Source organism: Coloeus monedula, assembly GCF_965178545.1.
Source record: "Coloeus monedula genome assembly, chromosome: 7".
Classification (NCBI taxonomy): Eukaryota; Metazoa; Chordata; class Aves; order Passeriformes; family Corvidae; genus Coloeus; species Coloeus monedula.
Window position 1 is genome coordinate 31,522,204 of NC_138787.1, and position 25,250 is coordinate 31,547,453.

Here is a 25,250-nt window from a genome sequence, read left to right on the forward strand (position 1 = left end):
TTTATGGTCTCATCTCTGGTATTTGTCTGGTTTTCCAGTCTGCTTTCGATCTTTCAGGCACAACTTGAGAGGTGCTTCAAGCTCATAAAGTGCTGTTTTGACTTATGGCTCTGTGCAGTATTAAATAATACATAAGCAAGAAGCTCAAAATAATGTGCCACCAGGACCCTGGCCTTCACAGTATTTTCCACTCAATAACTCCAAGCTCAAATTTTCCACTCACAACAGAAAACCTGTAAGAGGAGCTGCATTATTGCGCACTGCAGTAAATTTCTTCTGAGGTAGCAAGACCGACCACACTCAGACAAAAACACTGCCAAAAAATTTCTAAACATAAGGATAAGGCTTACATTTTTTCCACTTGTGTTCTTCAACTTTAATTTGTACCGCTGCCACACTTCTTCTCCTGGTCAGCATTCCGCATCGGGAACGCAAGGTTGGAAAAGGTGTAGGCAGACAAAAGTCTCCTCAAAGGATTCCTGGTGTAACTTTTTCCATAATTTACAGTGATGATGCCATCACGGCTCACCAACTTCAATAACACTGTGTGTTGCTCAAAGGGCTAATACAGAACAAATCCTTAAGGTCCTGGAATGTCTGAATACCTGATATTCTTAAATTTTCCAGGACAGCTGTGTCTATCGACTTTTTGTGTGTGCGTGTGTGTGTGAAGCCAACAGAGCTGTGAAATCCTGAGAGCCCATGGCAAAACTCACCCCAAACGCCCTCAGACCAGGTTATCGCCCTTCTCCTTGTCAGCGCTCAGGCTTTCTAATCCCTTCTCGTGCCTCGGAGCTCCTCGCACTCCTCACCCCACCAAAGGATGCGGTGCAAAGCCATTACAACTGCGTGAGGCTGGAAAAGGCATCGCTGTACACACAGCACGTACCTCCTGCTGCCACAGCCGCCCAGCCCTCCCGGAGCCCCGGCAAAGCCCGGTTCCCCCTCTCAGCGCTCCCGGAGCCCCGGCAGAGCACGGTTCTCCCTCCCAGCGCTCCCGGAGCCCCGGCAGAGCACGGTTCTCCCTCCCAGCGCTCCCGGAGCCCCGGCAGAGCACGGTTCTCCCTCCCAGCGCTCCCGGAGCCCCGCGGCCCGGCCCGGCCCGGCCCGGCCCTCACGGCGGCCCCGCGGCGGTCGCTCGGCAACGAGGCAGCCGCGCTGGGCCGCACCAGTCGCGGCTGGGCGGGATCCTGGCAGCGGCACTCCAGCTCCTCTCATGGCGAAAGTACAAAAAACAGGAAAAACAACGTCTCTCTCTCTTTTTTTTTTGTTTTGTTTTGTTTTGTTTTGTTTTTTTGTTTTTTTTTTTTGTTTTTTTTTTTTTTTCCTCCCCCCTAGTAAGCGTCGTTTTCAGGATTCCCACTGTGGTCGCAGACAGAGAACAGGCACTTCTTTCCCTTTAAAAACTTGGTTTAAAACATATTTTGAATGTTTTATTACAGTTTTAAAAAAACCTCAAAACCTTCTTTTTTCAAAGAACCTTTTTTTCAAAACCCCCCCCGCTTCCTATATGTTCTCGCTTTCAGCATTAAAGAGCCATCCCTTGGAAAGTAATCCTGAAAACCTTTCTTCAGTGTATTTTTCATACCACCCATAAATTATGAGGGCTTTTTAACCTAAATGGGTACAAGGGAGAAGGGGAGGCAAAATTTTCTTCCTTTTTTTTTTCTTTTTTTTTTTTTTTTTCCTTTCAGACAGGCGATCTGGACCAAGAATAAAATGATTCACTTTCAGTTTTTCTAACACAGAGGTAAAATGTGTCCAAAAGTAGTGCAGCATTCATTTTGGATAAAAAAATAAGGAAGAAAAGCTTCAGATCATAAAATTCAGATTCCAGGACATAGTTCCCATACTTAGTAAGATGTAATTGCTCTTGGTTAGGAAAAATTATGCCTACAACCTTGACATGATGTCTTAAATATAGGCTTAATATAGAAAGCCAGAAATATTCCCAGAATGTTTTTCTTCCTAACATATTTGTAGAATAAAATTGTTCACTTTCAGTTTTTCTAACATAGAGGTAAAATAGAACCTATTTCTCCTCCCAATTAACATGTACATCAGTCTGTTTGGACAATGATAGTTGAGTGTAAACCAAAAACCATGTCTGCTTCTGCATCAGAGGGTTTAAACATGATGCATGTCTGGAGAAGCACTTTGTAAAGTTTCCTGGAAAGCAGCAAATGAGTAGAAAATGTAGGTGAAAAGAGGGGATTATCAGCCAACAAACCTTCATATTTCCTTGGGAAGCCTGATATAAATAAAGATTGTTAACCAGGATTTAAATAAGTGATTCTTGCCTCAGTTTCATCTCTATATTCTAGACATCAGATGAAAAATGTGTGGCCTGATTGTCAAGCTGTAGTAGAGGCATTGCAAACAATTTAATTATTTAGCAAAGGAAGGAGAAAAATTAGTTATTTCCAGCACTAATGGAATTTTTAAGTATTAATAAATAAATACTTACAATCAAAGTTGGTTAGTGTTTGATAAGTAAACAATCCTACAGTCAGAGTAGTACAAAGCAAAGTAATTTCTTTTATTTACTCCTAAAGTTAAAGTGAAAAGTCCTTCAAAATTGTGTGAACAAATTCAGATGCTTCTTTCCTGGTTTAGACATGGGACTTGAAAGAAATTCCAGCTGTGACAAATTTACAAGGGGTATACTTAGTAGGTATAAAAGCAAATGCACACAGACATTGTTTAATTAAACAAAATTCTAATTTGGGGCTCTGTGAATTCTTGACAATAATTCTCTGTAGTCTGCTGCTGCTGTTAGGTTTCCCAGCTCTCACTGTCTGTCCCACTGCGCTGACATCTGCTGCAGGTTAAGCGATGGTTTGCACAGGTAAGAATTTCCCAGGTTTTATTTTGCATCCATCTTCTTTCAAATGCTCAGCCTGACCATGAATAAAATGGGAAGGTCACAAAATGTTCATTCACACCATTGGTGCTTAAATCCAGCATTCACTCTCCAAACTCCTAGGCCTATTTTGGAAAAAGCCCCACACTCCAAAGTACATTCAGAAGCAAAGCTCTCTCCATTACATAAATACAAGAAAGAGTGCTGGGTTTCAGGCAAAGATGCTGCAATATGAATGGAATAATAAAATATTCCTTCAGCCAAAGGAAGAGAGAGAAGGACTTGGCACCCTACTGAGATGATGCAGCATTGTCAGTGTGGTTTCTTCAGACTACTACAGTGACATTGTCTGGCTGCCTCTCAGACCCCCTTTCAACAGTTTGTTCAACCCTTTGATATTTTCAACCAAACTCTGTGGGAAAACACATGTCTTCAAGAAATGAAAGTCACTACAATTTTAGTGTGGACTAGGGCAAGGAAGATTGAAGCATTTGCCATTTTGGGGGGAAAGGATGCTGTGTGAATGTGGTGGATGAGCAGGACAGAGCTAGTGTGGGGTTTAGCAAATGCTGCTGCTTGCCTGACTGCTGCTCTGGGACTGTGGGGAGAGATGAGGGTGGTGTGTAGGGAAACAGGGAGCATTGCAACTCAGCGATCTTTGTGAGCACATATAGAGAGGAGCTGGAGTCAGAGTGGGCATAAAAAGGGCAGCACTTGCTAGGAAACCCAAATTCCTTCATTGTGCTGCTCGGCGCATGACTTGTTTAATCCAATGGCTAGATTTTCAGTGCACAGGCAATTAGCCATATTTTTTCTAGTCATTGACTTTACTGGTAAACCTGGAGCACATCTGTGTTCTGGGCACCCCTTCATTAAATTTGACCTGTCTGGTGGTGGTAAATTGGAAGAGGTGGTAAAAGATGTTTTGAGACAAGCTGAGGACTGTCGTGCTCTGAGAAAGAGCACTGGTACACAATGCAAACTTTGGCTCTTTTTTGAAGCCATATTCAGTATTATGCTACAAGTGAATGTGACAAGCAAGGGTTTGGAGTGCCTGCCTTGGCAGCTGGGAGCTCACAGCCAGGTAAGCACACAGCCCCTTTACAATAGTTTTGCCACAGAAACAAAACTGGGAATAACAAAGCATGCTCTGCTGATAGGCGAGGGGAGTGCCAAGGAACCATCTTTGGGGAACCCCGGATGTCTGGAATCTATATCCCAACAACGAGGTACCAATGGGATCCAAATGCAATGATACCTTGCAGCTTATAGCAGTGGGATGAAATGCAGACTGGCTGTTTCTTCAGATACTGGATAAGAGGATGAAGTCTAGGGAGTATTTGGAGTCCTCTTTGGAAGGGGAGGGAAGAGCAGATCCCCTGTTTATCCCAGACTCGAAGTTGTCTTTGGCTCTGGCAGCTGTGCTCACCTGGGCTTGGTGGGACATGCAGGCAGCTGGCTCACCTGCAGCACGGTCTGCCAGCTTCCTGATTTCTCAGGGATATGTGCTCCCTGTGGGAAGCATGTGCAGAGATGTCGAGAGCAGAAGCAATGCAGGCAGCCTGAATCACATTCCTCCAACTCGGCTTCTCAGCAGAGCACTTATTCCGGGCTGTACTTCCCCTTGATTGATTGCCCCTGCCATTGTGGGGCTGACATCTTACAGGGGAGTCCTGCTTGGTCCCTTATTGTGGGAGCATGAGGAATGATCATTCCCCAGCGACACCCGTCGATAACAGTGAATAATAGCCAGGAAGGGAGGCAGACAACAGTAGGAACATGCTCAAGAGAAGTGCTGTAATTCTTGGGACAGGGCACTTCTGCAGAGGAGGAGGAGGAGGAGAGCTTGCAGGGTGGACGGGAGGGGGGCGTCCTGTCACTGTTGATGCTCTCTAGAGCTCAGCAGCTGGAGACAAACATTGGCTAAGGATGGTCGAAGCTGGGAAGGAAAAAAAGCAAGGAGGGGAAAGGATGAAGTGAAAAGAGCTAGGAGCCACGCTGGAGAGCATACAAACAGCCGGGTGACCTCCGATGCATGAGGGATGAAGAAAACAGACTGTGATTCACTATGTGGACCATCTGGGTAATCTTCTGGATTTCAGCTGTCCCGGTAGGTGCTCAGATCTACTTATTCCCATTTGCATGGAATCACATGTTACCTGAGTAATTCTGCACACCTTTATTCCATTAAGTTGTGGTGTCTCTGTTTAAAAAAATCTATGTAGAACCTGGGATTTTTAAATTTTATCCTCGCTTCTGCTGCTTGCTGCACTAGTTGACAGTGGCCAGGTGACTAGATGCTGGATGCCTCAGTTTCCCCACCTTTATAAAGACAGCAGTGTTACTAATCCACTTTGACAAACACAGCAGGTTCTGTGATGAAGGAGAAAAGATTTGACACCGTTCAGAGAAGCTTTACTGATTTACACCACCTTAATCCCTTAAGGAGCAATGCCCATGTCTAGCATTGCCTCCCTGGACTCAGATTGAAGGAACCTGCAGCAATGTTTAAACCACAAAGTTTGTTTTCTTTTTTTTTTAAGTTTTATCACTTTGCTGAGATTTATGTGGCAGATTGTCACTGCTGAGCTCCAGGCATTGGATCAGTCGGAAAGGAGAGTGGAACCTGGGCTGTGATCTCCAGGTGCTGCTCAGGTTATGCAGATTTTGAATGCATATAAAACAAGGGGTGAAATATGTCCAGCTTGGGTGTGAGAAGTTAGGAAATGATCAAATCACTGTTTCATTGCAACTAATGGAAAAATCAATTTATTTGTCCTAGCAGGGGATTTGGTTCCAACTATGAGAAAACCTGAGCTCTGCCTAGACTTTTTAATTGCAGAGTGAATGCAATCTTCAAACCTTTTGCCTTTTAATCATCTTCTGCAATAGAAATAGTGACTGTGATGGTTTTCTTGTAATTTTAGTTTCTTATTCTTAGTACTACCTAAAGAAAGGACTCTGTAAATAGATGTCATTGCTCAGGGTATCCCCAAGAGCACCTCCTTCTATTGGTTCTTTTTCTAGTCTTTCAAAATACCTATTTTGATTTTGCCAGGCATCTTTTGTTTTTTAAATCCTATCATTAAACTAAACCCAGTTATTTTAAAATTAAATGGCTGTGAATTCTGTGAATTTGAAGTGTTTATATCCATTCATTTCACACTTTAAAAACTGTGTTGGCTGTTCCTATCAATATTACAAACTGCAGCTTTTTGCCCGTTCTGGAGATCTATTTATCACAGCTATCTCTGGAATGGGTTTGGTATCTTTAAACAAAATATGAGGATGTCTTGCTCTCTGTCCTGGTTTCAGTTGGGATAGAGTTAATTATTCTTTTAGTAGCTGGTGAAGCATTAAGGAGATCAAAACTGTTTCAGGGAACTGTTTAGGAAGAGACATAGAAACCGCACGTAGAGGAGCCCCTTTCCCTGCTCGTTCTCAAGCAGCGGGACAGGCTGTTTGCTCCCACTTGTGGATGGTAAACACGAGTGAGACTGAGCACAGCTGGTAGCAGAGTGGGGTTATCTGGCCGTGGCATGGGAAGCAGACTTCGCATCACTCCGCAAACATCCACGTGCTCGCACCCAGCCTGCCCCATCAGATTGCCAGCGCTGGCAAAGACTGGCTCAGGGACTTGTTTGTGGAAAACAAGGTCTTTAAACCAGCACCTGGAAGCTCTCTGCTTTAAAATGAAACAGGGATTAAAATCCTGTTAGCTGCATATCTATTACCAGGAAGTGGTATCCAGCTGATTAGAAATATAGGGTGAACATCACTTTGTGGGGTAAAACAGTAATTGTAAGGCACTACCTATGTTGTAATCCTGCTTGAACAATACATTTAATGTAAGAAAGTAATGCTGTATCAGATCATCAGGGTGGTCTTCACAACTGGGTGTGCTAAAAGCATGTGGCCTCATTCTAGCCATAAAGAAATAACACAGAATTTAAATCTTTCTAAACCAAAAACTTTCTTAGGACCCACATTTCTTAAAAGAAAACAGTGCCCACACAATACAGAGGCTTATTTAAGATGAAGTGTTCCCCTATTCCTGAGATCATTGTTAACATGATTCCTTGCATTTATTTTTACATATGTTCAGTATCATCCTAACAACCTGCACACAAACCAGACTGGTTATGTTGGCCACTTCAAATGCTCAGCATTCAAATCCTGGCATCAGAAGACAGTTTCTTTCATACAAGGTCTTGGAATGTGTGATTCCAGAAAATTCATTACATTGTGCAAAACCAGGTGGTTTCTAGTTTATTTATTTCATGACACACAAAGACAAGGGAGAAATCGAATGAAGTTAAACACACCAGACCAATTAGATGATACACTGCTGAAAACGTCAAACTTTGTTCAGAAATAGAATACTCAAAAAATTTCCAGCCAAAATAGTGGGAATATGGTCTTTAATGTCTGGTATGCTAAAATTTAATTGTAGAAAAGGAATAGTTCTCATTACAAGGTTTTCAGGGATTGTTCTTTCTCCCTAATCTAATCTGAAAGTGATCAACAATGCTACAGGATTTATTAGGTTGAGCAGTAATGTGATGCTGCTAGGTTAACTTTCTTGAACAAAGAACATAAACAAATTCTATCTGATACTTTTCAACTAATAGATCCTGATGATTGGCTTTTAATCTCCTAATTATGTGTATACATACATATGCATTTTTATATAAATGTACATAAAAGTTCCATAGTGAGAATTTATAGAGATTTTGGGTTTATCCATGAGAGAGAAATTTTCTAGTTCATTATAATGAGCGTCCACTTAAATTCAGGTTTCTTGTGTCAAAAAGAATAGACACTGGTAAAATAACAGAAAGGATAAAAATACTTTTTTTCTGAATGGTGTAACTGTTAAGACCTTGTTCTGCAAATAATTCTGCAATGATTTTCAATATCTGTCATTTTAATGGTCTGTAGCTGTTTGGTATTTTCACTCACTTTGGTCCAGCTGCATAAAACATAAACATACATTTAATTGCTACATCAGGATTGAGTGAACACTAACATTTCCACATGGTTTTATGAGAAAGGAGGATGGGAAGATGAGAAAATAACCTTAGGACAAATTACCATCTAGGTTCTCACAAAAATCTGGGTGAGATTTTGCTTTCAGGTGGGCTCCTGCAGCTACCAGATGGTAGCAGTGAAACAGGCTTGGGTGGTCTGCAACCAGTAGGTGTATTTAGATCACTTGTGCCCAGGAAAATGACCTGCCAGGTGTATGGTTTAACACTGCCATGGGTGAGTGATTAATTCTCTGTTACTCTAGGAGACTCCAGCAGTGTCCTGGATGTTTCTGCAGTCTTTTAGAAGAGCATCCTGCTCATGTACTTAATTTAGCAGAATAACACATTTTTCTCAATGTCAGTAATGTCAGCAAAAGGGAGAGGACATAAACTCAGTCTGTGCTTGCCTGCTGCTACTATAAAAATGCAGATTTAATTGGGAAAATTGTCTGTATTTAAAGGAAATATTGCCCACAGACAAGTGATAGATTTGCATGGGGAATGTGAGCATAAAAAGGGTAAATTCTGTCGAGATTTTGTAAGTTTTGAGAGGAAAAATGATTCCACTGCTTTTAAAATTTGTAGATCAAAGCTGTTCCACCTGTCTGTGACCTCCTGAGTGTCCTGAAAAGGGAGGAAGAAAAGTGTTTGGAGACTCTTTCCCTGGAGGCAAGGAACAGAACAACTGAAAATGATCTGCTCCTGAGCTCAGGTAAAGGCTGAACAAATGCACATGACAAAAGCTGCTCTCACATGAACTGGGTGCCTCAAACTCAGATACCCCTACATCCCTTCCCATAAGAGGCATGCACTTAGTATACTATCTCTCCTTTAGGAGCAGAAAAACAGGTAAGATCTGTTACAAGGTTTTGAGAGTGGGATTTGACCTTACTGTGACAGGAAGAGTTGTGGGAGCCTTCTAACCCAGTTGCTTGACTGCAGTCCTCACAACTAGGGAACACACCAGCAACAAAGTATTGCAAATTGCAATAATCTCTTTGTGGACAAGGATAATTTAAAAAGTCACCCTAGCAAGTGTAAATTTACTTAACTCTATTTGCCTTAAAAATCAATGAAGACCAGCAGCCAACATTTAAATCATGTGGCTTCAAAGTCCTCATTACTTCCTCCTTGCTCTAAGTTACTGTCACCTAACAGAGTTCTTGAAATTCAGTGAGGATTTATCATCATATAAAGGAGTCTTTTGGCCTGGGAAAGTTGTGGTACTGAGTCCTCATCATGTAGACAGCTTTGCTTTCACAGCTGAGCAACTGGGGTCATGTGCAAGAGATTATTAAACCTTGCCTCTGAACTGTGTGTTAGTTCCCCCAGGCAGCTGCCGGGTCAGTATCTCAGAGAGAGCACTGGGTGTAGGCAACATATGTGACTATTTTTGGTGTGTGACCAGCCATCGCCACTAAGGATGGGGTTGTGTCACTCACAGCACCTCGCAGACTGAACTGATTCTGGGTGGCTTTTGTGAACTGTGACATGGGCAAAGTCCTCACCTGCATGAGAAAGGAAGGAGCTCCCATGAGACGTGCTGTGTGCAGGCTATCTGGGCCACAGACAGGCTACCATGCAGAGCTAAGGTGTTTTCTTAGGTTCAAAGCCTTCCTCTCTAACAGAGTGTGGGAGACACAGAACAGTCTCACTATGACCTGGCCCAAGGGCAGAACTCAGAGACAAGATCTATTGCCTTGTTTTTAGGATGCCTAGCATTTTTCTCTGTCACTGTTTTATCCCTGTCCCTTGCAGACTGATGGGTGTGAGCACAGCTTCAGGACATTACAGCCACGTAGCAGTGACAGGATACCTTATGGCAGACTTCCAGATACTCCACAAGACAGACCTGTCTCATTGCGTATAAGAAGTTTGATGATATGAATAAATCAGTATTGCTTGTTTACTTCAGCAAAGAGGAAACCTATTTATTTTTCTGCTTAGATCCTGTGATATGGCTCTAACGTTCAGCTCTGTATTTGCTTTGCACCAGAGCTCCACAGATGCAGACAAGTAGAACTCCGCAGGACTGTGCAGGTGTGGACCCACTCTAGCATTAGCAAGCAGTACCATTGTACAGACAGTCTTGTTTTATCTCAGTCAAATAGTAGCTTCTCAGCAGAGATTTAATCCAATTTTAAACTGGATCCACATCTTAAAATTTCCCCAAGGCCTTTTGTTATTGGAATTTTTAAATGGGATAATTCTACCTAAAATTCTACCAAGCTCTAAGAGGGATTTGTTACCTTGGTAAATTAGGGAGTAATGCTTCTATTCTGGGAAATAACACACCTGAAAATACCTCCAGCTTTTAAGGTATCTGCATCCCTGAAGTCCATGTGGAGAAAATCCTATACAGGGATTTCAGTTTGAAGAAGAGAGAAACAAAGCTGAGGAATTTAGTGCTTATCCTTGGTGGGTCATGCAGGGAGGAAGAAAGGTGGCTTTGGAGGGTGTGGGGAACCTTCCATACCCCATCCTTCCTGCACCTGCCCCAGAAGCTTTGACTGGCACGGGCAGGGAAAACGACAAAGCAGGGGACAAGCTCCCACCATGCCGTCTCTGCCGCAGTGCTCACATCTCTGTGAAGATGGCACAAATAAAGGAATTCATTTCTGGAGAATCAGGCACAAAGTACCTGAGCAGTGAATGTTTCTTATCCTCCTGCAGGGTAAGGAAAAAAGGACTCTGCCCTTGTGATAACATTCATTTGGGAAAGGGAGCAGTGTAATATTAACGTAACCCAAGTCATGGTTATGGTCTTTTTTGTGCATGAGTGAAGACAAGAAAATTTTCTTGGGAGCAAGGAGCAGGGCAGGGAAGCTACTGGAGACCTGGAACCTCTGATCATGATGACACCATGTATTGCTGCTGGGAGAATGCTGTTTGCTACTTGAGCCCAAAGAGCACAGGGCTGTGTGAGGGAAGTGTTGCTGTCCTTTGTCTCCACCCCGAGGCTCTTTATCTAACTGGGGGTGGGAGGCACCAGCTTTCATCCATGAGGAGTGGCAAGAAGCCCACCTGCAGGAGGAATAGCTCAGCTGGTTTTTGTTTTCTCTTCCTGGATGGAAACCACCCAACATCATAATTTTGCCAGGTTTTTCTGTGCACTGAGTCTGATTTGGGGGTTTTATGCCCGTGGTGTTGGCATAAAGGTTCGATAACCCAAACAATGCAGCGCATTAAGTCATAAATGTCACCCAAGGTGAAGTTTTGCTTGCCTTTAAACTTTTGCTTTGAAGTAAATCCTTAGCAAGTCTTATAAACATTGGCACAGGGAGGACACCAGGGCTGAGGTGCTGCCCTGGCTGTGAACAGCTCTGTATTTTCAGGCACTAGGACTGTTGCGCAGGAGGAAATCAATACATTTCTAGAAATGTAAATATTTTTGTCAGGCTAATGGTGGTTGGCCTTATAAAGCATGAAGTGTTTGAGGAGATTGCTCGGTCAGCACTTCCTCCCCTCAGCTTTCAGGGAGTGTGCAGGGCAGACAGCACACGTCTGGGTACAGCAGGCACAGGGCAGTCCTGACATGCCCCAGTGGCCTTTTTTTCCCCTGTTATGTTGCAGAAACCACAAAGAAGGATGTACTAAAACCATTGACCAGTGAGTGGAGGCAAAAGGGAATGAACCTGAATGATTTCAACCTGTATCTGTAGAAGAGCAAAATAAGTAAGGGTAGGATTGCAATTTGTCTGTGGTACAAAGAGCATCAAATGTAGGTATTCTCCAATAACACTCTGCACCTCAGGCCAGAATTAATCCATGCCAGCCTCCAGCACCTAAGCAAGATGCCTAAGTAGAGATCACCATCATACTGTGCTCCACTGACCACCAGATTGGCTCCCTGAGGCATCTCTACTAGCCTTGCCAGAAGGCAACAGCGTCAAGCTGAAGGTGCAGCTGGAAAAGCCTCCCTCTCACCCTGACTGTGAGAGGGGACCACAACAAGCCCATCCTTAAAATAAGCAGCCCTTGCACATAACTGAGGGAAGTGGGGTAAGTCTGGGCAGCCACATTCAGTGAGTTGTTTGTTGGCATTCTTCACTTCAGCACAGCCTAGGCATAGTGAAAGAGAGGAGTATTTATGGTGATAAAAGGAAGACATCGATACTGTTCCCTGGTATGATGAGATTAGCTCAGCTGGTTAGAGCATGGTGCTAATAATGCCTAGGTCGTGGGTGTGATCCCCAAACGGGCCATTCACTTAAGATTTGTACTCTCCTTGTGGATCTCTTGCAACTCAGAATATTCTGTGATTTAAGTGATCTGTGGTTTAAGTATCATTGTGAAGCTGTTTAGACTCCTAGTCACAGAATTGCAGAATGGGTGAGGCTGGAAGGGACCAGTGGGTCATATGGTCCAACCTCCCTGCTCAAGCAGGGTCATCTAGTTGCATTTTTTCCTGTTTACAAAAATATTATGTAAGGAAAACATTAGGATGACTCAAAGTGGAAGCTTTAGAAACACTGAAAGTAAGGTAAAAAATTCCCATCTGTTTTCTTTTATCTTTCCAGGGCCATTCAGTAGTTACCAGCGAAAAGATACATAGCAAAGGCCTGATGTGATGTTCAGAATGACTCCAATTGCTATTTGTGTGTCTAGTAGAGACCAGCGGGGTCAATGACCAGACTGGGACAGGTCTGGGAGCTTGCTGGGGCTGGTTTGAAGCAATCAGGACTTCCTCTGTCCTATCCAGGTCTCAATAGGACTTGCTCTGTCTCATCCAGCTTGTTTTTCAGAGCACTGAGCATCTTTGTTCCTGTAGCTGCCTTGGTGGGAGATGTTGCATGGTGTTGTGCTGCTTGGAGGTGTCTCCCAGTGTTTCATTGTTGGAAGAAGTTGGAAGGTGTTATTTCACTGGGAGATGCTGTATGGTATTTCCTTGTTGCCCCCCCAGGCAGATGTGCTGGAATGTGGGATAACATGAGTTGCTGGCCTTCATCCACTGTGGGACAGATTGTCAATGCTCACTGCCCTGAATTCTTCCAGATGCTGACTGGGAAAAAAGGTAATGCTAAAATGATGTTTTTCTTGCCCAGGTGCTTTTTATTAAACACTTATTTTTAAACACTTTATTTTTTATTTACAAAGACCCCACTCTCAGGTCTGAATTTGAAATTAATTTTTTTCCCTCCTTCTTTTAAAGAATGAAAGCTACTTAGCAGCTCTAAGTTTCCAGCACTAAGCTAAACATGAAAAAGCCTGGAATTAAAGTAGCAAGATCTTTTTAGTGTTTATTTTTTCTAGCCAGTTGGGAAAAAGTGCAGGAAGTAAATGCTATCCTGAAATGCAGGTTTTTAGCATAGTTTCTTAAGGAAAAGAGTTTTCTCCACTCAGGTTCTGTGTTTATTTGTGTCTTTCCCCTTTTAATAACTCCTAGAGCCAGTGGCTGGTCCCAGATGAGCTTGATGGGGACAAAACTTCACAGAGCATTAGGTTCACACAAGTTTTGGCAAACATCCAGCTTGGCAGGCAGAAAAGATCCCCTTTTTTGCCTTCATTAAGAGGAAATCTGCCCTGGAGATTTCTCTCTTGGCTGTGACAGGATCCACACAAGTGGCACAAACTCATGGAAATTCAGGTTTCATGGCTCACAAAACAATTCATTCAGAGGCGAGCTCAAGCAATGCTTTTTGTCCTTTTTCTCAGATATCTAAGCTAGAAATGAAGTGAAATTTACTCCCAGTAGGTGACAGTAATCATGAACTATTAAGTAAGCCTGCTTTCTGTTCATTTCTGCTTTTCAGTAATGCCTTAGAAATGTGTTTACATTTCTCTTTAGGGAGTTAATGATTCAAATGAGAAGAGGCTTTTGCATTCTTCAGTTATAGGACGCAGATTAATGAGGTCCAGTGCTTACAGAAAAGCAGACAGATTGATTTTATGAAGGGAGGAACAGGAGACAAAGTATTAGATTGTCTAATAAAGATTACATAACTCAGAGGAGAAGCACTTAGTGCTCTCTAAATGAAATCAGACATAAGCCACTCAGATTAAAATAAAAACCGTGCTACTTTCTGTACACACGAACATTATCTGCCCTTTGAGCCCTTTAATCTGGTTTAGAGTAAAGGATAAACTACACAAAGGCATAGATCGCTGTCTGGCGTCCACATCTTTAGCATAGTGATCCCGGCCCTTAAATGCAGTAACTGAAATTCCTGCTGGTACAGCCACTAGAGGGAATTGTTCCCTGCCTCTGGCCTTCTCACCGGGGAGGAGGCAGGAATTTGTACATTCAAAGGTCATAATTACATCTCAAATGTTCACTGCCTTATCTTGGAGATAGTCCAAGAGCTTAAACTTTAGTTGCCCTTCTTATCGAGAAGCTGATAAACAATAATCAGCATTACAGTGTTCAAAACAGAACCCCAAGACCTGGTCCATCACCACTAGCATCTTATTTCAGTCTCTGCATCTGGAATTTTGGGTCAAAATCAGCAATAGTTTAACCTCATTCTCATGGCCACATTTTTCTTTGATTTAATACTGGGGTTGGCTTTTGACTCCTGACTTTATTTACTGCTACAGTCATTGCCCTGTTTGAAACAATTTTGAAAAAGCAAAACAAAGATCTGCTTGCCTCAAAAGAAAAGCAAAGGTTTTCTCTCCTCACCACTTACAAAGCAGATGGGCAGCCACAAATGCCAAAGGCCCATATGTTAAGCCATGCGGATGGCTCTGAACTCTGCCCAAACCCTGATCTCTGTGCTGACATCTAGATTTGCATTTGCTGCCCAGACTGCCTGGTCCCTTTCTACATAGCAGACCAAAGAAACAAAATCATCTGGAACCAAGTAGCAGAATTGACCATGGTGTCTCGGGCAAGATATGAAGAAAGGTGTGACTATTGTGAAGATTCAGAGGCAAAGGCCACATCACATGGTCCCAGTTCCACAGCCATCCCTTTAGCCAGAGTTCCTTCTTGCCTAGGCAACTCCAAAAGCCTCCAAACTATGATTAAACACCAAGCACAATCCTTAGACAGACTGCAGACCCCCAGTCTGCTCTGAGTGGGGCATGCTGCAGTTTCCCCAGTGGTGTGTGTCACCCATAACCAAGGAGCATTGCTAAAATTTTCCTCATGTCCATATGATGTGCCTGGCATAATCCCCTGTGCTTTGCATATAATGCAATAGCATGTGCACACCAACACAGAACTTCACCTCTTCTTGTCTGATCTGCTTTGACAGCCTCGGGCACAAAACAGTCACAGGCATGTTTACAAGTACAGTGCTTTGCTCCAAGTTAAGTAAGGGTGTCTTAGTAGTTGACACTGAAGTAGAGAATCTGCCACCACACCACCCCCTTGGTGGGTGCCAAGGCAGGCTGGGGAGAACTGTTTGGAGAGCTGTTTCTTTCCTGTTGTTGCTGCACTGCAGCAAGGCATAGAAAACCTGGCTTAGAAAGCAAGCCTGGCCCTTTCAAAGATGCTAAACTGGAACAGGATGTTCAAAAAAGCATCAGAATAATAGTCTGATAAGGACACACCCAGATCTCTTCCCACTCAGAGTTCTCAGCATGTTTGCTGTGCCTTGCAGGTTTACAGAGGTGAGTTCAACTCAAGTGCAGACATGTTGTCAGGTCATCAGCATTAGCCCAGAGGTAGCAGGAGCCCTGACTCTGTCCTGACAATTCCAGCAGGGCTCCAGAGAGGATAAACCATTGCCAAACATTGCTGCATATGCATCTCCCTCAGTTCCCTCAACACTGCAGGGATGTTTTGCAAGAGCCAGACAACCTGAAGTCCTCATGGCTAAATATGTGGGAAAAAACCCTGAATTTTATGGAGCCCTCTGGCAAGGCTTGTACTAAGAAGGACTGCTGATTTCATGTCCCCTTTAAGTACCTGCTAGCATTGCCATCACTGCAACAAAGCCAGGATTTCACTTCAGGTTTCTAAAGTATGATTCTTACTGGACAGATCAATGAGATTAGGACAGTGGGCAGTGGTTTTACTTCTTTGTAAAAGTTTCCCTTCAGCACATGCCTGCTAGGGCCACTTTCTTCCAGACACATTGTAAGTGGTGTAGGGCAGGACTTCCCACTTCCACTTTAGTGCCAAACATTAATATGGACGAGTTCAAAACTATCCTATTCAGCCACGTGCAACTTGCTGGGCATTCATCTCACTCAGCTTTAGGAGTTTAAAAGTCAGACATCCCAGCAGAAGAAGGTCAGACAAACTGCCCTTTGCAGATACCAGTCCAAAAAATGAGTTGAATTCTGCAAATACCTACTTTTCTCTGAAGACAGCCACAAGGGACACAGTTGGACTCAAGTACTCAGCTTTCAAGAAACTGAGCTTAAATGGGAAATTTCCTCCTAACATTTAATTTGCAAGTAAGCAAGGAAATCAATTGGGCAAAAGAATGTGCAGTGCAGGGAAACGACTTGTAGTTTTCATTTAAATATTACTGAAAATCTGTGGCCATCTACAGTTTTGTGTTCTATTTGGAGCATGACAAACCACAGTAAGGAGGTGGGAGCATTCAGCAGAGTATCAGGTTTGCATGAAGTTTGAATCTGTGATTGAACAAGTCGTGTGTTTGCTGATCTTGGAATAGTGGCCAAGAAACACCAGATGTACTGAACAGTATTATTTATGTTGCAATTAATAAAAACACATCCATCACAGTCATCCCTGAGTGGGCAAACAATGTTATGACCCACACAAGTACACTGGGCAAGTATCAACAGAATTAGCTCAGCTGCATTTCACCTCCAGCTATGCAGAGTGCACTGCCTGGGGGAACATACTCTCCTGGCTCCTGGAGCAACCCTACATGGTGATTGAACCCTGAGAACAACAAAAATACAACTGGAAATGATCATACCCCATTCTGTCTTTTTTATTGTTACCACACAGGTTTTGTGTACCGAAACTGTACAAGCGAGGGCTGGTCAGACCCATACCCAAGACCTGACATTGCTTGTGGCTACAATGTCAATGACACAACCAACGAGGCCAGAGTGAGTCTAAGTGCCCATAACCACAGATCTGCTGCTCTGGGGTGCTGGGGAGAAATGTGTTAAGGAGAGGCTGGTTGATGTTGTGATTTAACTCAGGTGGGGCTACTGCTATTGGTGGTTTTAAGCGTGAATGCTTCCTGCAAATGATTGGAAGTGGTTGCTCAGGCTGAAATTTCAGTAGCTGATTTTACAAGAAAATTTATTCATTAAATACAAGGAGAGATCTTTTTATTGGTGTGGGCTGATCTCTACCAGACAGACAAGGTAAAGATGTGATTATATGTTCCCCTGCAGCGTTCCTATTTCATGACCCTGAAGACCATGTACACCATCGGATACTGCACCTCCCTTGTGACGCTGATGATAGCCTTAGTGGTCCTTGCCTCCTTTAGGTGAGGAGAAGTATCTCTGGTTTGTGTTTGGGCAGGACTTCTGGTCATCTCACCTGACACAAATCCTTCTATTTATTTCAGGGGAAATTAAAAATTGAAGTATTTCCGAAAACCTTCACAGAAATCAGTGACAAAATTTATCTCTGTCTCCCAGAAAATGTCAGGACTGCTCATTATGTTGTGCTCTCCTTTTCAAATTGTAGCTGGATGCATGTTGCAAATGGCATTTGCACCAACTCCCTGATGAGGTCTTCCCATGATTTCAGTGTCCCTTAGGCAGAGTGTCTTTCCCTCTGCTGCTCTTTTCCCCACTTGAGACTGTGGCTAAAACTTTGTTCTAAGTGCCACTGCACTGACTTCTGGAAAGGTGTTTCTATTAGCAATGTGACATTCAGCTTATCTTCACTCATCCCTGTAACCTGGAATTTGTACTGTGCTGCTTATTCAGTGAAATTAATTTCCCTTACAGTAAGTGTCAGGGCGGCTCCTCTGGGCAAAAGGAAACCAAACTACTTTGCAAATTTATATTCAGGCTGCATGGCCTCTGGACACGGATTATGTGGAGATTTAATACAGAAAACCCTGCAGGCACAAGTGCACTGTGCTGGCAGAATAAATAAATTCATCCAGGTGTGAATAAACACCTTGGGTTCATGTTACTCTGGAAAGGAGGGAGGGATGCCAGAACAAGCATATTGGCATGAAATCACAATTTTCCTGGCAACATTCAGCTTGTTTTAGTACCTGAGTGGAGCAGATGTGACTGTAGCTTTTTAAGGTCTTCTCTAGGATATCCCTCCTGGGAGATGCCTTAGCCTTCCTTTCACAGACAGAACAACACTGTTCTTCATTTGTCAGTTTAACACTACTAAGGATTGAAACCTGCTGTTTACAGCCACAGGCTCCTTACATTGGTAAAGAATGTCACTTCACTGGATCTCTCTCTCATTTTTTTGCAGAAGACTTCGCTGCACAAGGAACTACATCCACATGCATCTCTTCACATCGTTCATTTTGCGAGCCTCGTCCAACTTCATCAAGGATGCTGTTTTGTTTTCCTCTGAAGACACAAATTACTGTGGGGCATACACGGTAACCCTCTGCCTGCCAGCTTGCTCCACCCCTCAGTTTCCCAGCAGGATCCTAGCAGGATCTAGTGTGCAGGGAAGGAACTCTCCCTTCCAGCTTTATATTCATCATGAAGGGTTATGGGAGAAGAGAGATATGCTTCTGCCCCTTCTCTGAGAACACAATAAATATTGCTGATGTACACTGCAGTGTGAGACCTGATAGTAAGATAAGGGCTTGCACTCAGAGAGTCTGGGACCTCTCAAATTTTGAAAGGTTTTTGCCTTTTTCTTTTTATTGGCAGCAAAATATTTTGAAAATTTGGGGCTGAGGAGGGGTGAGCAACACTGCAGATGATGGTCAATGCTTTAAACTAAAATACAAGAATTAGGGAGAGTAACAAAAATAGGTTTGTTTTGTTTTGTTTTACCCCACTGGTTTTGCTGGATTCCTGTTGCAGAAAAATAATACTTTGAGAACATTTTAGGTTGTCTTTATCAACTGATTTTCTTGGGGAAAAAAGATTGACAATACATTCATCTGCTTCTCTAAGGTGATATTAGTGTTACTGGTACTAAGAAGGTAGTAATAGTGAAATTCCCCTGAGACAGTAACCTGAATCCATGTGTCCATGACACATTCAGTTCTTCTAGTGAGGCAGTTGATTAATGCATTTAGGAGCGCCAGCTCTGCTTTCTTGTCATGTGAGCCCCTGTCTCAAGGACACCCATTTAGTCCCCTAATTGCTATAAAATCTCTATTTGCCAAGATTAATTTACAGCTTGCTCTTTCTGGTAGAAGGTAGGCACAAACCCAGGCAGGAGCTAATTACCCTCTCTTTCCTCAGGCTGGCTGTAAGCTCACCATGGTCTTCTTTCAGTATTGCATCATGTCTAACTACAGCTGGCTCCTCGTGGAGGGACTGTACCTCCACACTCTCCTGGTGATTTCTTTCTTCTCGGAAAGGAAGTACCTCTGGTGGTTCATCGCCCTCGGATGGGGTACTGGTTCTCCCTTCAGCAAGAATAACTGGGTTTTTTCTGCCTCTGGGATGAACTCATGAAGCAGTAACTGGTTTTTCCAATTGCAGGTGCCCCAACAGTGTTTGTGGCTGCATGGGCGACTGCTAGGCAGCTCCATGAAAATATTGGGTGAGTGGTATGGAAGGGGGAAGCTGGCATGCCAGGGGAAGCATGCAGCCCCTGTGCAGGCTGTTCTATGGCATCCTGCTCATTTCTAATTGCTGGGAGGAGATAAATCAATCAACACCCTGCTGTGGTGGGAGCCTGCACCCACCTAGTGTGGGTGTGAGTAGAGGTACAGCTGAGCAACATGAGAAGAAGCTTCCAATTCCATTTCAGCATTTTCAAGGGTAGGAGGTAGCTTTCAGGTATGAATTCAGACCACAGTGTTTTCAGTATCTGTATTTAACTTTCTGAATAGTGAAACTTTGTTTCCTTCTCTTCTCCCTTTCAAAATTTTGAACAGTGTTTATACTTTAAGGGAAGGACATATTTCTGTCCAGTGCAGGTGGGCAGCTTTCCATCAGACATGTTGTACCACTAAGTAAGAACAGTAAATTAGTTTTGTAGAGAAGGGAATAGGGGCCTATCTAAGGTACAAAACAGACTAAACCTGTTTGAAAAGATACCAATGTTTTGATAACTGACTGCACCTTCTCTTCTATTTTTACAGGTGTTGGGACATTAACACTGATGCCAATACCTGGTGGATCATTAGAGGCCCCATAGTTGTGTCTATTTTTGTAAGTCTTTTCTGGGACAAGCAGATTCAAACTGTATTTTCAAACACTGTGAAGTCAGAGCTCATCTACTCAACATGCTTTAGAAGTGTGTTAATGAACTGATCTTAGACATGTGTCTGAACTGGTGTGATCCATGAGTTACTGCTTAAGCAACTTCTGCTCAGCAGGACTTAGTAACTAATGCCCCAAAGCTAAGTTCACAAGGAAAGCTAGAATGTCCTCCCAAGAAGCAAGAGCCTGAAGATCAGGTTTCCACATCCTGTTGATTTCATATGAACTTGGCTGGTTTGTGGAAGCTTGTTTTGGACTGTTTCAAGGAAATCTCCGGAGGAGAAAAGAGTGGCTGTACATTTCAGTACAATTACTTTTGTGTCTGCCGGTCAGTGCCTCTCTCAGCAAAGCCAAAACCAACTTGCCTTACATGACCACTGGCTTTTGTTTTCAGGAATGAAAACAGCTCACAGGCTGCATGCACCATGTATTAGTGGGCAGCACTGAGGCACTGCTCAGTGAATTAAGGCACAGGCGTTGAAACTCAGTGTGAGCCCACCCAGTGCAAGGCAGCAGTGATGACAAGAGCAGTTCGGTGGATATAATACTCAGCACCTGTGTTTTGAGCATTTGCTGATACTCTCCTTCAGAGCCTTAGGTACCAGGGGGCTGGACCTGCTGCTTGGGATAGTTGTTCTGCTCGATGAACATGCTCTGGGTCAGACCATGCTGCAATGACCTGTCTAAAACCCTAGCCCAGAAACATGAACTGCTGGTTACTCTCAAGTAACCTGCTGACACTCCAAGTGAGACCCCAAGAGCTGGTTGAGGTTTTCACGTTTCCAGTAAGAACCGTTATGTTTGCAAAACACAAACTGCAACTTCTGCACACTCTCAGAAACCCAGGCAGCTGAGATGGTGGGTTAAAGTTCTGCTCCCACTGACCAGTGAGCAGTCCTGCATCCCCACAAGACAAGCACCAGACAGCACAAGTGATTTGGGATCAACTTAACCAGGCCGTGGCACTTATTTTTCTTTATGAAACAACCCTCATGCTAGGAGCCACTCAGCAATATTTAAGAGCCAACAAGACCCAGGCATTCTGCAAGACAGAAAGCACAATCTTAGTTTATCTTTTGGCGGTCCCCACCCGCTATCGCCTTCCAAGTGTCCTCAGAATGCTGATCCTGCCTGGTTTAGCCACTGAAGGCAGAAGCCGGCTGCCTGACTCTGCAGGTTTTACCCAAAAGAGGCTTTACTCAAGCCCTTAACCAAACAGTCAGATCTTAAGAACCCAGATCTAATATTTGTATTCCTCACAGCCCCCAGCAGTTCAAAGGGCAGAAAATCAGCGCCGATAAACACCTTTGTGCTCCCAGGCTCACGCTCATTCCTGCGCTGCCCGCGGGCAATGCCTCCCGGCAGGAATCGCACCGCTCCCCCTTCCCCGGTGGTTTTTATCAGTGAAAAGTCCTGCTCAGTCTACACGGCTCGTCCCTGGCCTAATGGGTTAAAAACCCAGAATACCCCGACCTGAACCTCCTTTGCTCCCCCCCACTCATGAAATATTTCTTTCCTTCATGCTCTCCACCTCTAGCTCCTCCCAGCTCTACTCCTTTCCTCGTCCCTCCCCAGCTTTCCCAAACTTCCAGCCCTCTCCGGACTCCCTCAGCAGCCACAGTTGCTCCCTTTCCATCCAGCAGCTTTAAAGAACTCAGGGACTTCCTGGGTCTGTCCCATCTCCAGTAGACCCGGTTCTTTTAGGAAAACCCACCACCCCAGAGCCCTGCTCCAATGCCCACAGGCACGGACGACCCACCATGAAGAGGATGCACCTCTGCAGTGGTGTTTCCCGGCACAGGGAAGGGTTAAGGGCCTGCCGCGGTGCAGGGTGTTGCAAAAGGGGTGCAGATGTGCCGGCTGTGCAAGCCAAGGGCAGAGCAGCCCGAGGTCGCTCCCCACGGGGTGCAGGGCACTGGCCGCGGGACAGACACACAGACACGCTCAGGCGGCTCTGCCTCCCTGCAACTCCCACTCTTTGCCTGAGGGTCAAACGCGCAGAAACAGCTGTTGCCTCATCTGCACCCAAACTGAGCAGATCAGCATTTTTACCTGATATCCACCCTTCAAGAGGGGGGAAATGCGAAAGGAAGAACTCCAGTGTCGACTCTATCCTCTCCCCATTTTTAAATAATTTGCCTCGTGATCCTAAACCACACTGAGTGTTTCCGGCAGAGAGTACACAGCACTTGCAGTCCCAGTTAGCAAGTGATAGCTCCAGTGCTGCCCTTTGCTGGCATCCAAAGTGGGGCCAGACTGTGCAGAGGCTGCCAGAACCCCACAACCACAAGGGGCCAAACCGATGCTCCTGGTCTCCCTGTCCTTTGGTGATTTGCCTGGATAATACGGCCTGACCATCTCCATAACTAAAGCTGCAGCAAACCAGCAGGGAAAGCAGCCTGCATCCAAGCCCCGGGTGGCCAAGCAGGCTGGAGAAGCAGGAACAAAGACTAGGATGGGAACATGGACACAGGCAGGCCAGACCCAAGCCCTGTAATCAAATCCCCAAACTGGCTCTGCTGATACGTGGCAGTTATACAAGTGGATACTGGGTTTGTTGTTTGGTGGGTTGCTTTTGCATTCTTACTTTGGGGTTTTTTTTCAGATTAATTTCATTCTCTTTGTCAACATTTTAAGAATCCTGATGAGGAAGCTCAGCTCCCCTGAAAAACGGAGCAGTGATTTCAACCAATACAAGTATGTCCCTTACACCTCTTCTAAGACATGCAAGGCCACCTGAGCATTTCTTGCTCCTTCTACACCAGCTTTTCCCTCTGTTTTCATTCTCAGGAGACTTGCAAAGTCAACACTCCTCCTCATCCCTCTCTTTGGGGTCCACTACATCATCTTTGCTTTTTTCCCTGAGGATGCAAGCAGCGGCACAATGGAAATTCAGCTGTTTTTTGAATTGGCTCTTGGATCATTCCAGGTAATATTTGACAAGCTATTACTTCTTTAAAGTAAGAAAAGGAGGTAGAACATATAACTCTGCAACAGACTAGAGCTTCCAATGGCAAAGCCAAGCTGTCTGATTTCCCTTGAGATGCCTCATCCCCATTCAAAAGCTGAAACTACAGTTCTGTGACCATGGTTCTTTTATCTTTCAGGGCTTTGTTGTGGCTGTACTTTATTGTTTCCTTAATGGTGAGGTGAGTTTGGTGTATATAACATTCTTTTTTATTGCTGAAGCATGCCTCATTAATCAGTGGGATACATTCCCCCATGAATTACATGTTTTATCTGAGGGTTTTCTTCCCAGCTACCTAACATCACTCATGAAATTCCTCCTAGACCTGGCAAGCCTAGGTAATTGTATGCCAGATGCAAACTTCACCTCTCAACTACTGCAACCCTTTCATAAATCAGATAACATTATTACTGTCTGGGAACTGAGGGTGGGAGCACCATCCCTCACACAGTCACACTGACAGCCGACTGGTTCTGACGTATGGTACCATTATCTGTCATCCCATCCATGGCCATTTTATTTACTCAATCCTTAGGAGGGAATTTATCAAAAGCTATACCCAGTCCAAGTTTATTAGGACTCTTGTAAGGTAAAGCTTTTGGTAGAGAGACTGTTTCCTTTGTAGTTGCATGACAACTCCCAGGCTTCTGGGGTAGAACTTGCACTCTCAAATGCTGCTGCTGGTAGAGGTGAGGGGAAACATTACACCAACCTGGAAGATCTAGAGCTAATTGGAAGGGGAAAAAAAAACCAAACCAGTGCCTAAGGAGAAAAAGTCACTTTGAAATGACAGAGGGTTTTGAAATACCCTGACTGATCTTTCAACTGGGTTCAGAAAAAGTGGTTTTAAAAAGAAAATCTGTTTGGTTTTTTTTTACCTTAGAGTGCCAAAATGTCCTGGTTTTATATCTAAACTTAAGATTCTGGAAAATTTTAAACCAAACACTTCATAAGGCCAACTAGATTCCTTGAACAGTTTCACCTGCAGTTAAATAGCAAATTGTGTGGCTGAACAACAGTATCACCAGAAGTGTCAAGAAATAGGCCTTACCTTAACCCCTTAAACAGGGGGTTAAATAAATAAGCAAACCCAAACCTTGGCAAAGGTAACCCACTCTCATTTTCCTGTTATACTACTCTCTGCAGTGCAGGGCTCCAACATAAACTAGCTGAACTAAGTATTTTGTGGCCTTTCTACCTAGGTTCAGCTGGAAGTTCAGAGAAAATGGAGGCAGTGGCATTTAAGCAAACACTGGCGTCAGCACCTCAGCACCTCAGTGAGTAACGGAGGAAGTGGCTTGACTCAAGAGATGCAGATGGTGAGGTCCAGCCCACCAGAGCACAGGAGAAAAACCCTCCAAAGGTCAAGTGTGCTTTAACACTGTGCACCTGAGGGTACCTCCATGCTCAGATACACATGGTTGTGTCCCATGGACTGAGCTGGGAGCCTTCTGTACATATCTGACAGCAGGACTTGGCTGTAGATCAGTGGTTCTTGGAGCACATCCGTTCGTGTATATCCTGTGCAGCACCACGGTTATTTCGCAAAGCAAAATGGGCCAAAAAATCATGCTTTTCCTTGAGTTTCTGGCCACAGTAATTTCTGTTTCTTTCCACACCTGCTGCTAGTTCTACCTTAAATGTGACCTTCCATTTTCCATGTGGCTCTCCAGTGTGTTCCAGGCTAAGCCAGGCTGTTGAGTTTTTTGATGTTCTCTATTTCTTCTGCTGCAGAAGCTGGGAGGACATTCAATTTTATCTGATGAAGGTTACATGCCATCCTCCAATACAGCCCATGGGTTTGAAATGTGAAACTAATTAATCCCTAAAATCTACCAAGGTTCAAAGACTCTGTTGTGGTGATGTATGATGGACACTGAGAACATAAAGCATAGCTGAACTTCAGTTTCCTCTCTGACTGCATATCCATTGCTCCAGTGACAATGCGTCAGACAGCTTTTTGCCTTTGCCTCTTTTAATAGTGGATACCTTGGAAAAAATAGTGGTCCAATTTGGATATTTGTATCATTTTGAAATGGTGAAAAAGCTATTACAGCATATTCCAAGGGTGACCAAAAAAACTTCAGCAAGATAGCTGATTCCTATTGTGTCTGTACCTCTGAGACTTGACCAG

The 25,250-nt window shown here is 44.0% G+C and overlaps 1 protein-coding gene across 1 annotated transcript; it reads left to right on the forward strand.

The window, feature by feature from the left end:
• Positions 1–4,748: 4,748 nt before the first annotated feature.
• On the forward strand, positions 4,749–24,495 carry SCTR (secretin receptor; the record flags this gene model as incomplete). The annotated part of the gene is given in 17 exon segments (XM_082285243.1): positions 4,749–4,787; positions 4,791–4,811; positions 4,813–4,872; positions 4,875–4,922; positions 4,926–4,973; positions 8,479–8,605; positions 12,797–12,907; positions 16,769–16,872; positions 17,167–17,264; positions 18,224–18,356; positions 19,180–19,333; positions 19,423–19,483; positions 20,028–20,097; positions 22,754–22,845; positions 22,939–23,077; positions 23,256–23,297; positions 24,319–24,495. Coding segments are annotated over 17 exon segments (1,524 nt in total).
• Positions 24,496–25,250: the final 755 nt, after the last annotated feature.